This window comes from Engraulis encrasicolus, chromosome 18 (assembly GCF_034702125.1).
Source record: "Engraulis encrasicolus isolate BLACKSEA-1 chromosome 18, IST_EnEncr_1.0, whole genome shotgun sequence".
In the NCBI taxonomy this organism is placed as follows: Eukaryota; Metazoa; Chordata; class Actinopteri; order Clupeiformes; family Engraulidae; genus Engraulis; species Engraulis encrasicolus.
The window spans coordinates 8,935,593-8,950,087 of NC_085874.1; the positions used below are offsets into that span (position 1 = coordinate 8,935,593).

The 14,495-nt window shown below is 42.3% G+C and overlaps 1 protein-coding gene across 2 annotated transcripts; it reads left to right on the forward strand.

Moving 5' to 3' along the window:
- The first annotated feature begins 8,346 nt into the window (after positions 1-8,346).
- LOC134468409 (uncharacterized) lies at positions 8,347-14,235 on the forward strand. Of its 2 annotated transcripts, XM_063222330.1 has the most exons (5): positions 8,347-8,434; positions 9,738-9,935; positions 10,029-11,108; positions 12,568-12,736; positions 13,903-14,235. In XM_063222330.1, the coding sequence occupies exons 2-5, from the start codon at positions 9,740-9,742 to the stop codon at positions 14,030-14,032; spliced, it is 1,575 nt and encodes a 524-aa protein (XP_063078400.1). In that variant the 5' UTR covers positions 8,347-8,434; positions 9,738-9,739; the 3' UTR covers positions 14,033-14,235. The 2 variants fall into 2 exon arrangements, with proteins under 2 accessions (XP_063078400.1, XP_063078399.1); XM_063222329.1 differs by lacking the exon at positions 8,347-8,434 and having other exon boundaries at positions 9,698-9,935.
- The last annotated feature ends 260 nt before the right edge of the window (positions 14,236-14,495 follow it).

Consider the following 14,495-nt stretch of genomic DNA (forward strand, 5'->3'; position numbering starts at 1 on the left):
AGCCCCAAATGGCACCCCAGCAGAGCAGTGCAGTGGGACGGTACCATGCTCTACCTCAGTCATGGAGGAAGATGGGGGAGAACACCGGTTAATTACTCTCGCCACCAACCTGGCAGGTTGGAAGTGTAACCGGCAACCTTTAGGCTACAAGTCTAATGGCCTAAGACTGCCTTGTAAAAATGTATGAAGTGCAGCACTTTTCCATTGTCTGGCTATAAACTAATTAGGCCTATGTCCAACTTTCCAAGACTGAATCCTTACAAACTGCAGTGTGTACTAGGCCTTTCACAGAAGGAACAGTCAAGACGTGTCACAGATGGACGACATTTGTACCATTTTTACAGTATGTGTTCTGTTCCACAATGATGATTTGAGTGGAAATGCGCTCTGCCCACCATCAGACAACTTTTATGATGGTAATTAATGATTTGAACAGCATATTACCCAGTACGTTACGCTACCAAAGTCTCACATATAATTGGCAGGCTATGGCAAGACTAGACAATCCTATGCTATTCAGTGCCCATATTAATTCTATATTAATTCTGAAGAAGAGCTCTGCAATGCATTTGTAACCATTCAGGGTTTGAACACGCAACCTTCCTTTTCCGGCTCCTGTTCGGCATGGTAGGAACAACACCATACCGCCAAGCGAAAAGTCCAGGCTGATAGCTCGGCACTGATACTGTTTGAGGCTTCGGGAGGGAGGTTTTCTAATGTTCTACCACCGAATTCTGCTAGTTGGCATCTGTTACTCTCACTGCCCTAAACCTCATGCCCACTCTGGTCTACGGCACCAGTGTAACTGAAGTCATCCTGAGCAGTTTACTACTCGGGGCTCAAACCCACAGCGTATCAGTCAGTGCCCCAGTTCGGGCATGGGAGGCACGGCACGATACTGCTGAGCTAAAGGTCCAGACCAGCTCAGAACTACAATACTCTATGAGGCTTTTTGGCATCCATTACACTTAGTTTATGTATTTTGCATACAATGCACTTCGATACATTGCACTCACCATTATTGCGCACAGTGTAACAGAGTTGTTTAAATTGAAGTAAGACTTTAGCACGTTAGTACACATCAGTTTTTAAACCCAAGACGTCCCGCTTCTCAGTCCTTGCTATTGCGGTGTGTGTGTGTGTGTGTGTGTGTGTGTGTGTGTGTGTGTGTGTGTGTGTGTGTGTGTGTGTGTGTGTGTGTGAGGGAGCGCGCGCAGCACCCAGAATGTAGGCCAGGCACTCTGCATAACAATAGTCTATCGTCACACACACGCGCACTCACACACACACACACACACACACACACACACACACACACACACACACACACACACACACACACACACTAGTCTATCTTCACGTCCTTTTCATGAGAACATACATCAGTCCGAACAAAACAACTCAACTCTCTACGCCAGCATGAGACACATTTCTCTTTCTGCTAACGTATAATACTGAACAGAGTATTGCACACACACACACACACACACACACACACACACACACACACACACACACACACACACACACACACGCGTATCATTGGGCTGCTGTACAATACTGCAGAGATAGGCCTACTGTATAACACTGAGAAGAGTATTGCAGAGTAGACAGGAGAGGATATTTTAGAATAGACGGGAGAGCATATCGTTCCCATATCAAATTATATGTATATAGTATGGTGCCAACATGAAATTGTATGCCTATATTGTGCCACTTTCCACAGTGTATTCAGTGCAATAATTTGGATCTGATTCCAATATAATGCCCAAAGTTTCCCTAACAAAGTATGCATACAGTCAGGGTTCTAAATGAACACCTGCCCACCGGCCAAATGCTGTTGAAAATTATGTTAGAAATAGAATAGAAATGGTAGAAAAGAAAACGTATTAGACACTTTGATCCATTAATGAGTGAGTGTTTAGCTAGTACCATTAATATACTAGCAATTTTGGCTGGTGATGAAAAAAACGTTAATTTAGAGACCTGCATATGGCCTATTTCTCCCCTGTCAAGTTATCAGCAAATCCATAATTTCTGAATTTCCCTGATCTCATGGGGCAGCCATGGCCTTACGGTTAGGGACGTCTTAAGATCAGAGGGTTGCAAACCTTACCTCTCCCTTCATCCATGGCTGAAGTACCCTTGAGTAAGACACCATACCCTACATTGCTCTGGGGACTTTAACCAATACCCTGTATGTAACTCCATCAGGCAAGTGTAATGTGATGTAATGTAGGCCTATTATTGTAATCTCAAATGTCATCCAGTAAGGTTAGTGCATTTCGTAGTGCATATAGTGCAAGTAGCCTACCTGTAATTCTTGTCGACCAATTCACGTGTGTCTTGCTGGTCACAAAAAGATTTCAGTGTGCAGGAAGGTAGGCCTACACTGTGAATTGTGCAGTGTTGATTCAAGACTTAAAGTGAGACCAAATACACACATTCAGTACGTGCTAACAGTAACAGCAAAACACACAGCCGACAGTACTTACAGAAAACACCGTAGGCCTGTATAGCTCTGTGCAACACACAACAAGGCAAGTCTGGCAGCGTGGGTGTTTGTGCATTTGTAACTGTTCTCTGTGCATCGTCGGATTCTTATAGAGACTATAGGATACCTCACTGAAGCACATGGTGAAGCTTATAACAACCACACGGCAGAACATGCTCTGGCACGCAGCCTGTTTCTTTAGTCGCCCACGCGCTCATCTGCTGGAAAAGGCGACACGTCACCTGGAATTCACATGAAGACAAATGTCTCGGTTTGGAAAGATTTGGAGAATAATTATTGGGGCTGTGCAGAGTCGGTAAAGGAGTACACTGTAAAAAATGTTTGTTGAAACAACGGAAAAAACCTGTAAAATCCCAACATTAAAATACCGTAAAGTGATTTACACAAAACCATTGTTGTTTCAACAGTGTAATGATGTAAAATGTGAAACTAAATAAAACTGTACATTTAACATGAATAGGCATTTGTTAAAACGTAATTTCATTGTCAAAATTCCTTTTTTATGTTATTTTGACACATAAATACTGTATTGCAAAAAACGATGCAACACATTTTAAATAACAGCTCAATTGAGTTAAAATTACACTGAAAGTCTGTAGACTTGCATGGCTTAGCCTACATGGCTTCCAAAATGCTAAAGAAGACTGCCACCATTTCCAATTTGTCGGTTTAACATTTAGATCGCCTATTCTAAAAATTATGCAAAGGTGGTATTCATGAACATAACACAATTAATTCATATTGATTAATGATTAAGTTTTAAATAATCTCTGAACTAAATCATGGCCATTGTGAGTGTGATTAAGATCATCAAATCAAATCAATAACATTTCTGGTCAAATTTTTATCAAAGTCAGGGATAAAAAGGTTAGCAGTCTGTGTGTCATTTGACGTGAGAACAGAGACTCCACCCAGTGAAAATAACAGTGTAAAATCATAATAATCAAAATCAACATAATTTGTTTGGTCGAAAGGCCAGATGGTAGCCTAGGCCAGCGGTCCCCAACCACCGGGTCGCGGACCGGTACCGGTCCGTGGACTATTGGATACCGGGCCGCACAACATAAATTAAAAAAAAAAAATCCTGAACTTGAAGACATGCATTTATTATGAACTGCAGTGCAGAACATCTCAAATATAACTTTTAGTATTGCCATATTAATATTTGCAGTACTGGATAGCACAAGTATTTTCATTTTCAATAACAAGCAAACTGTTCTATGTGCCTTATGATCACTAGTTGAATGTCAAATGCGCCAGAAGCATTCTGCGAGGCCGCGCCCACTCTATAGGCCTCACTGCTGCAATCTAAACAGTGGATGACTGTCATTTTGGAGTGTTGGCTGTCTTCTCTGGCTCTTTCTTTTTAAGGCTTTTGAACTTTGTGAAGCACACTTTTGGGACCTACTTTAGAAAGCAACTTCTAGCATTTGTTGCTATTTCAGTTTTGTGACAACAACGCTGTGTTACGAACGTAATTGCGTTGCGAGACATGTCTTGTGGTTGCAACTAATAACGACCAACGCTTGTTTCAGGAGCTCCTGAAAGTCCGTCAGTGTAAGTCAGCGTTAGCAGAAAACAAGGCGATGACATGCAACCCGTTGCCTCTCTTTAAAATATTGCATTGGGTTTTTGACAGATAAAACTGCGCACTCAGACTGCGGTAGAATCACACACTGGTTATCAGGGCCGTATTACCGACCGGGCGAGTGGGGCTGGCGCCCCGGGGCCCATGGATCCAGGGGACCCAGGGGGGGCCCAACAACAATCCAGATACCGATGTCGATGCTGATTGCGATAGAGGCCTCTATTCTAGGATCTTCTTTGGTTGTACTTCTTTAGTCTATAAGGGTTAACTGAAATGGGCTGGGGGGAGTGACAGCAGTCAGAGGGCCCTCGGCCACAGGATAGGAACCAGAGGGCCCCTGGGCCATGTCGTACAGCAACCAGAGGGCCCCTAGGCCACGGAGGACGGCAATCAGAGGGCCACGGGGGATGGCAAAGGGCCCCTGAACCACGGGATATGGCAACCAGAGGGCCCCTGGGCCACGGGGGACGGCAATCAGAGGGCCCCTGGGCCACGGAGGACGGCTATCAAAGGGCCCCTGAGCCACGGGATATGGCAACCAGAGGGTCCCTGGGCCACGGGAAACGGCAATCAAAGGGCTTCTGGGTCATATGGTACATCGACTAGTGGGCCCCTTGGCACGGCAATCAAAGGGCCCCTGTGCCACAGGGTATTGCAAGCAGAGGGCCCCTGGGCCATGGGGGACGACAACCAGAGGGCCCCTAGGCCACGGGATATGGCAACCAGAGGGCCCCTGAGCCATGCTGTATGGGCTCGGAGCGGGAGGGGGGAAGGGGTGGGGCCCTTGCAATCTCCTTAATCAGACCCACCTTAATCCGGGCCTGCTGGTTATGCAGCAGTCCACACAAACACGACATGAGGGCACGAGCTGCTAGTAGCAAACTTCAGCGGTATCAAATTCCAGCTTCCAACTATTCCCGTGTTCGAAAAAACAATGACGATTGCTAGTTGGAAACAGTTGACCTTAAATTAATAGAAGCGCCACTTTGCAAGGATACCTATAACCCAGTCATAATAGCCGAATGTCACTGCGCATTGTCCTCAATGAAAATTAACATGGCCAGAGAGCGCACTTTCTCGCATGGTGAAAAATAACCTAGAAGGCTACGCAGTAGTTTTGGATGATCATTCCTTGCACCACTAGCCCTATGACCTGGCTCCACAAATTAGTGGGGTAGGCTAATTGTCAGTTTAATAGTCAAATAGGCTACTAAATGTTATGTTTAAATGTAGGCGGTTACACATTTTGAATGGAGTGAGGGAAAAGGATTAGGCCTTATTTTTAGACCCTATTAATACTACTATTATTAGGCCTATTAACAATAACAATGATAACAAATAATAATAATAATAATTGACCTAGGCTAATATTGGTGTAATATTAATATTATTATTAGCAGGGGTGGAAAGTAACTAATTACTTTTACTCAAGTATTGTACTTGAGTAGCTTTTATGAATAGTTTGTACTTTTTAAGTATTTTTTTAAATTAATAGCCTACTTTTACTTGTACTTGAGTACATTTTGACCCAAGTACTTTAGGCCTACTCAATTACACTGGAACCTGGCCTGAGTAGGCCTACTGAGTAAAAAAAAGGACTGAGAGACAAAATGCCATGCACAATAATGCCACAATCCGCCGGAAATGAAAGATTGTGCAGGATGGCACACAGCATTTCCACTATTTTACTATCTTGTATCAATGCATTGGATGATGGCTGGTGCCAAGCAAGAGATAGGCTAGAGGTTATGGAGGACGATATTCAAGAAAAATAAACATGACATTGTCAAGAGGAAAGCTAATTAAAAGTAACTAAGTAACTTTTACTCAAATTACATTTTAAGTGAAGTAGCCTACTTTTTACTTTTACTTGAGTAGATTTTTAGATAGCCTAGGTAGCCTACTTTTACTTGTACTTGAGTATAATTTAGGCAAAGTAAAGATAATTTTACTTGAGTACACATTTTCTGTACTCTTTCCACCTCTGATTATTAGACTACTATTAGCCTATTTTATTATATGGTGTGACGTCATCGGTCGAATGCTCAATCCATTTCAGTGGGGCTCCCCCACGTTCGCACGTCTGTTATTTAAGACTTTTCACTGCTAAAGCGACTTTTCAACAAGACTCTAATCAGCTGCTGTGATAGACAACACCTGTTGTCCTGGCTACACGCACGCATTGCCTACTCAAGACCAGCGATTTCGCTCAGACAGACGCTGTTCTACTAGACTAGCACTTGTTGTCAGGTCGACGTAGCGGCTCCAAGTTGAGGACGTGACGAGGTCTCATACCGTGCCTGCTGAAAGGCGTTTTTTTAAATAATTTAAATCATTTGTTCATGGCACTTTCGCCCTGTTACTACTTGAACTATTTAAGCAACGGATTTAGGAGACACACCATAAGCCACCACAAAAGGGGACCAATGAAGAGTGAAGTGCCTGGACAAGTGGTAAGAAAAATTATCTTCCTTTTTCTGTGGTATGATTTTGGTTGATATGGACTCGTTGGCAAGGTGATATATACCGAAGTTCCCGGATGTGGATACTATAAAAAGCCAGGCCGTCGTTCATTTACCATGTAACGCTATGCAGCACAACGGCTCTCGCTTGTCCACAGAAAAAGAGCAGCAGAAGTTTGAAGTTTTGAAGCTGAAATTTGTCCATTTATGCTACCAAACAGCGTGGCAAGTCAGTATATTTAACTACTACGTTTGTCAACATGCTTGTCAGTTGAGATATGCTATTATGTGTTAGATTAGATAGCTAGTTAAGCTAAATTGGAGTTAGCTAATATGATTGTCTGCCGTTTTTGCAACCGAAGTTTAGCCACTTTGAAAGGTTATGTATTGCACTGTAGAATCCACAGGAATGAACCTCGCTGTGTGTTTAAGTGTGAATTCGCTGGTTGTAAACAGACATTTTGCACATATGCAGCGTTTAAGGGCCATTTTTATCGACGCCATGGCAATGAGCCCGCGCTTTCTGGTACCTCAGCCATTGTTTCAAATTTGTCCTGTGGCGTGCCCCTGTGTTCGCGCCGTTTTCAGACCGTTAAAGAACTCCTGTCTCACTTAAAAGAGCATCTTGTAGAGGGGCGACCAGTGGCATGTCCAGTAACTGGTTGTGAAAGGAATTTTACTTTAAAGTCATCCTTTACTGCCCACATGTCCAGGAAACACGGGGATTGTTCAGCGAGTAACATCAGCGACATCTACAAAGATGTTACGCTGCAGTCGTCTGATGCTGTATTCCCAAATGCGTCTGAAAACTTAGCCCCAGATAATGCTACACTTGAGGAGGTACCTCCTAATTTGAATGAGGCATTCATGAGAAACATGTGCTTGTTCTATTTGAAGTTGCAAGGCCAACTTCTCCTTCCAGCCTCAACAATTCAAATAATCGTTGAAGAAATGCAAAATTTACACGAATTAGGGCAGGAGTACACTTTAAGCAACCTACAGAAGCTTTTGAGAGAGGATCAAGGTCTGACTGATGATGCTATTTCGAAAGTTTTTACCTGTGTAAAGGACTCTGATATTTTCACTACCTGTCACCAGGGCCCACTGAGATCAATTTATTCAAGAGCACAGACATTCAAAACTATGTTTCAGTACATAGAACCTGTAAAGGTTGAATTAGGAAGTGATGAAAATATGTTAAAGAGGTTTGCTTATTACATTCCTGTGAAGCAAACATTGACCAGCTTACTTCAGTCAGAATTGTGGAAAAATGCAGTGTCACAACAGTCTTGTGCTTCAGATACACATGTACTTTGTGATATAAGAGATGGGAAAATCATTAAGGCAAATGAGTTTTTCACAGAAAATCCAGGTTGTCTTCAGCTGATTCTGTACCAGGATGCTTTTGAAATAGTCAACCCCCTTGGCTCTGCAAAGAAAAAGCACAAACTTGTTGCAGTGTACTTTTCTGTAGCCAACTTACCTGTTCATGTGAGGTCCAACACTGATCATATGTCCCTTGCCTTGCTCTGTCATGAGAATGACCTTAAACACTTTGGACCTGATAAGATCTTTTCAGAGTTGATACAGGACTTAAAAGATCTGGAACAAAATGGCATGACTGTTAGTGGTGAAACTGTCAAAGCAGCTTTGTGTTGTATCGCTGGTGACAATTTGGGATCTCACAATATCGGAGGGTTTACTGAAAACTTCAGTACATCGAAGTACTTTTGCAGATACTGTGAAATAACACGGCATGATTTTAATCATGATCCAAATGTTTGTGGTCCACAGCGCAACCCTGAAAATTACGAGGCAGCGGTCAGACAGCTCCAAGAAGAAGACATCCAAGAAGTCAAAGGAATCAAGGTGAATTCAGTTTTCAATGACCTGAAATCATTTCATGTATGCCAGCCTGGTCTTCCACCTTGCTTGGGCCATGACTTATTTGAGGGTGTCTTATCCTATGATGTCGCACTCTTCCTGAAATATTTCATAAAAACAAAGAAGTGGTTTACTTACACACTTCTGAATAGGCGCATCAGACAGTTTAAATACAAAGGATCTGATGCCCTCACAAAACCCTGCTGTGTCAACTCTGGTGCATACAAACTGTCTGGTCAAGCTGTCCAAAATTGGAATTTGTTGAGGTTGCTGCCGGTGCTAATAGGTGACAAGGTGCAGAATCCAGATGATGATGTGTGGCAGTTGACGCTACAGCTGAAAGATGTTGTTGATTTGGTTTGTGCACAGATGATTTCCTTGCCACAGGTAGCTTATCTAGACATCACTATCCAAGAGTATTTGGAGTCAAGGAAGCGTTTGTTTCCTGAGACACGGCTAAAGCCAAAACATCATTACTTACGTCATTATCCTGCACTAATTTTGAAATTTGGCCCACTTATCAGAGTATGGACAATGAGGTTTGAAAGCAAACATGCATACTTCAAAAGATGTGCAAGGCACTTAAAAAACTTTAAAAACATCTGTCTCACATTCTCTGAAAGGCATCAAATGTTTCAGGCATATTTGTCAGCTGAAGTAGGAAGCACTCGGATGTTACAGGTGAAAAACGGTTGTCCTTTTGTTCCGAATCTTTACAGTGATGAAATCAGGAACGCTGTTGCTGGTTTTGACTTCTTAGAAAGTGATACATGTGTCTCAACAGACATTCAATACAAGGGCACATCATACAAGAAGGGAGATTTCCTTGTTGCAAAAAATGATGAGTCCATGGAGTTTGGAGAGCTTGTTGTAATTTTAATACAACATGATGCAGCTGTTTATTTTGTGTTGGACATGTATACATCTGACTATCACAATGAATACCACCTGCACTCTGTAACAAAACTGACTCCACAATTGCTTTGCCTTAACATCACTGATTTAGTAGATTTCTACCCCCTAAAATCATACATCATCGATGGGCACCGAGTCATTCCATTAAAGCACAGCGTGTTGTCCCTGTGAAGATCCACACACACTATGCTGTAGATAGCATGTCAAAATGCATGCTGTCAGATACGCATCAACCTCAAGTATGCAAGTTATAGCGATCACAGCAGGTGCCACTTATGTGTTGTTTATAGTTTTACATGTACATAGTCAATATTCTCGCTAGACATTAGCTAAATGTATGATTGTTTTTCTTTGTCTTTTCCCTATCGTGCAGAAATGGCATTCCTACAAGATGCCATCCATGAGGTCCTACCCGACTTACCTGATACAGCCAGAGACACGTTGGTGGAAACTCTACAGTCACTGGGCGTAGAGACATCTTCTGACTTGCAGTTTGTAACGGAGGCCGATTTACTGCCAGTGTTGCGACCTATTCAAGTTCGTAAAGCAGTGGCTGCTTGGACTGCTAAATGTAAGTATGATGCAGTCAATGTTACAGACATGAATATGAAATTGATCTAAAAAAAAAAAGATGTGTAATACTCTTGTGTGTTGTGTTTTAAAGGCCCTATCCAGGATGGTACCAATTCATCTCGTTCCTCAGAATCACCAGGAACTACTTCATCTTCTATGACTGCTCTCCTCTCACCAACAACCTCCTCAAGCTCTTCCACCATCAGTCAAAGCCCGGTTATTGACTGGGCCGATACTTTTGCTGTCCCGTGGAACAAGTTTCCAGAAGAACTGACCCAGGCATTGGAGAGAGGGAAGCGTCCAACTCCACGGCTGCGGAGGGAGATGGTGAGGATAGTTGTGCGTGAAATGATTCAGAAATCAGCACAAGTAAATAAAAGGCACACCACTGTAGTGGCCAAAAAAATGGTTGCGAAATACCCCAAGTCACTGCAGGATGTCATTGAAGGGGACGTAATTGGGGCAGGGTACCACTCCCTCGTAAAACAGCTGCAAAATAGACTTGAAAACGCAAAGCGATCCTCAACACCAAAGACAAGGAAAAGAAAACAGTGCACAGAGTCTGACACAGACGAAATACCTGTTGAGAAAAGGGCAGCAATTCAGGATACCTACGGCTGCGTCAAATGGGAACTGAAGTTCCTGCCACTTGGGGAGACCACAGAGAGCCAACAGCAGAGCCAAGAGGAACTCAAACGCCTGTCCAAAGAAAATGCCCCAAACCAGGATGTGGTGAAAAAACTTACCAGATCGACATTCTACACCCAACGCAAAGAAGTAAACAATGGAAAGGAAATCAAACACTTCTTGGCAGACTGGCCATTTTTATTTGATGACGTGGGCATGGCTGTTCATTTCGAAGAGTTGACCGGGGTTAGCCCCAAAGAGACATTTTTAAGGAATTTGGACCTCAAGGGGGAAAGACTTCTTCATTACTTGAAAACGGTCGCTGTGAACAAGTCCAAGGCCCTACTCCAAGCTTTTACCAAGATTCAGCTGATGGTGAGAGAGCACACAGGCCCCTCAGACAAAGTGTTGGAGATGGTGCTGCTTCTGTTGTCTTACTTCAACGAAAAGGAAGAGTCAATGTTCACATACGTGGAGGACACTTGCCTGGCAGATGAGGTGCAGATGGACCAACTTCCCTTGACGCCAAACATTGTTGTCTGTGGTAAGTTGTTGACCATGTCACTCTCTCTCCGTCACACGTTACAGATGTAGATACGCAATTCAGGAATAGCTACAGCTCCAGGCGACTTTATTAGAATAGCATGAAAAAGTTGATTTATTTCCATAATTCCATCAATAATGTTAAACTGTCATGGATTGTAGATTCATGGTCCAGTTGTTTAATTATTCCAATTATTCAATTTTTTCTTTTTACATATTTTGGCATTCCAGCTTAAAAAACCCATGAATTGGGGAATTCTCATCATTAGAATATTGTAATAAAATCACAATTTTCTTCATCAAAATTCGTTTCACATCAGTGCACATCAAATCAGTTGAAATTTGGTACTTTCTACATAACATGCAATGTTCAATACTTGGTTAGGACTCTCTCTGTCTTAATAACGGTCATGATGCGTTTAACATTGAAGTCAATGGCAGAAACAGTGCATGGGAGTAATGGAAGCCCAGATATCCTTGATGCTTTGCCGTCAGCTGTTCTTGTTTGTTGACCTGGTGTCCCACACTTCACTCTTCAATATACCCGTAGATATCCATGCTACGTTTTGGTGTTAACTCACCAGTTTAATTCTAACTCACCAGAAATAAAACCCCATTCATTTTCAATGGGGTTTCATTTCTGGTGATTTAGAATTAAACTGGTGAGTTGGTGCCAAAACGTAGCATGGAAATCTACAGGGTATATTGAAGAGTGAAGTGTGGGACACCAGGTCAGCAAACAAGAACAGCTGAAAGCAAAGCATCAAGGATATCTGGGCTTCCATAACTCCCATGCACTGTTTCTGCCATTGACTTCAATGTTAAACGCATCATGGCCGTTATTAAGACAGAGAGAGTCCTAACCAAGTATTGAACATTGCACGTTATGTAGAAAGTACCAAATTTCAACTGATTTGATGTGCACTGATGTGAAACGAATTTTGATGAAGAAAATTGTGATTTTATTACAATATTCTAATGATCCGAATTCCCCAATTCATGGGTCTTTTGAGCTGGAAGACCAAAATATATAAAAAATAAACAATTTAATGATTGGAATAGTTAAAAAACTGGGCCATGAATCTATAATCCATGACAGTGTAACATTATTGATGGAATTATGGAAATAAATCAACTTTTTCATGCTATTCTAATAAAGTGGCCTGGAGCTGTAGTTGCTTTGGTTGTGTGTCTAAAAGAGTCATTGAATGTAGAAGAGAAGACTACACTTTCTTGCTTTTTCTCTTAAAATGTTTAATGCACCATGTTACACAAATACGTTTTGGATGAAGCTGTCCTCAGTGTGTACTTCCAAAACTCGTTTGTAACATGGTGCATTAAACATTCTAAGAGAAAGCAAGAGTGCTTTTCTCTTGTACATTGCATGACTTTGGCAAATGTCAAGATCTCTCAAACACACCCTCCATAAATTGTCCTCTTGTTTATTTTTGTGTTTGTAGGACAATCCTGCTACTCGGCAAAGAGATGGATGTTGAGTGTGGACCGTATTATCGTCCAGCCCAGTATCCACTCATTCCTAACTGCGCTGTGGTTGATGTTTGGCAGTTTCTTCGTGTTCAACATTCACTACCCAGCATCCCTTGCATCCACACTGGAGTTCCTACAGAGGTTTGTGTTTATTATTAAAAAATGTTTAGCATACATCCTAGTAACTAGGCTGACTTTATATTTAGTGTACCGGTAATAATAATAATTTATAAAAAAGACAGCTTGTTTCGGAGAGCTTCCTGGACTCAAAGAAAGTTTGGTTGAGGTGCTCTTCGGATGGGAAAACTGACGGTGCCAAAACTCTGAAGGGACTCCAAGGCACTCTCTTTTAGAAAAAGGTCAAAAAGCCTTTATTGCGATGGCTTGGTCATATTAGACATTTAAAAGACTCTGACTCCCCGATGAAGGCATGACTGCCGAAACGCTTCAAACAGTGGCAATTGTGAAACGGATGTTTTTTAAAATAATAAAGAACCAATCAGAAGCTTACACATTGTGGTTGTGCAGATCAGGTGACAAGCTGTCATTACCTGAAAAATCCACCGGGTGTCCTAACCCCATACTGAGCAAAAAAAGTCATGAAGTGTCCAATTCTTTGAGGGGAAAAAAAAGAATTGGACACTTGGTGACTTTTTTGCTCAGTATGGGGTTAGGACACCCTGTGGATGATTCAGGTAATGACCGCTTGTCACCTGATCTGCACAACCACAATGTGTAAGCTTCTGATTGGTTCTTTATTATTTTAAAAAACATCCGTTTCACAATCAGAAGCTTACACATTGTGGTTGTGCAGATCAGGTGACAAGCTGTCATTACCTGAAAAATCCACCTGGTGTCCTAACCCCATACTGAGCAAAAAAAGTCATGAATTGTCCAAATCTTTGAGGGGGAAAAAAAGAATTGGACACTTCGTGACTTTTTTGCTCAGTATGGGGTTAGGACACCCTGTGGACAATTCAGGTAATGACAGCTTGTCACCTGATCTGCAGAACCACAATGTGTAAGCTTCTGATTGGTTGTTTATTATTTCAAAAAACATCTTTCACAATTGCCACTGTTTGACTCCCTGATGAAGGCATGACTGCCGAAACGCGTCAGAGTCTTTTAAATGTCTAATATGCCCAAGCCATCACAATAAAGGCTTTTTGACTTTTTAAAAAGAGAGTGTCTTGAATAATAATTTATAACTGGGTGTTGAACAAATGGTTAGTTGTTGAGCAGATTTAGCTTTGTGTGTGTGCTTAACATTGTCTCCTTTTGCTTTGTCTTGTTTTTCACTGTTCCAGGTGTTTCTTTTCCATCAACCCGGAGAGGGGCACAAAGGTGGAGAAGACCAGCACAACACGATTGCATGTGAACCCCAGAGTTCTCACCCTCATTCAAGACCTCTCTGATCATGAATGGTGCTCACAGTAAGATTGATTAGTGATTCTCATCCCGCACCCCCCCCCCCATCACACATACAACTATTCATACACACACTGAAAAGTAGAGCTACTCACTCACAAAGCCACCCCCACACTCACACATATTCATACGCGCACTGAAAATGAGAGCTTCGAACCCACTTACCACCCACCCCCCAACGTACATACCCATGTTCACATTCATACACCTTTTCACAACCCCCCCACCCCCCCCCCCCCCCACACGCACACACACACACACACACACACACACACGCACGCACGCACGCACGCGCGCGCACACACACACACACACACTTACTTTAAATGACAGCTTCTCTCTCATACACATTCATATACACACACTTAGAAGGAAGGCTTCTCTCATGCTCGCTCACTCATATACATGTGTATATATACAGGGTTCCCGCGGGTTATTAAAAATATTAAAAAGGCATTGAATTTAGTTATCC

Excerpts from the sequence above, each read along its gene's own strand:
- LOC134468409 (XM_063222329.1), top strand. The coding sequence starts at position 9,698 with ATGTATGATTGTTTTTCTTTGTCTTTTCCCTATCGTGCAGAAATGGCA. Across the intron at positions 9,936-10,028 it reads GGCTGCTTGGACTGCTAAAT|GCCCTATCCAGGATGGTACC; the intron begins GTAAGTATGATG and ends TGTGTTTTAAAG. Across the intron at positions 11,109-12,567 it reads GCCAAACATTGTTGTCTGTG|GACAATCCTGCTACTCGGCA; the intron begins GTAAGTTGTTGA and ends TTGTGTTTGTAG.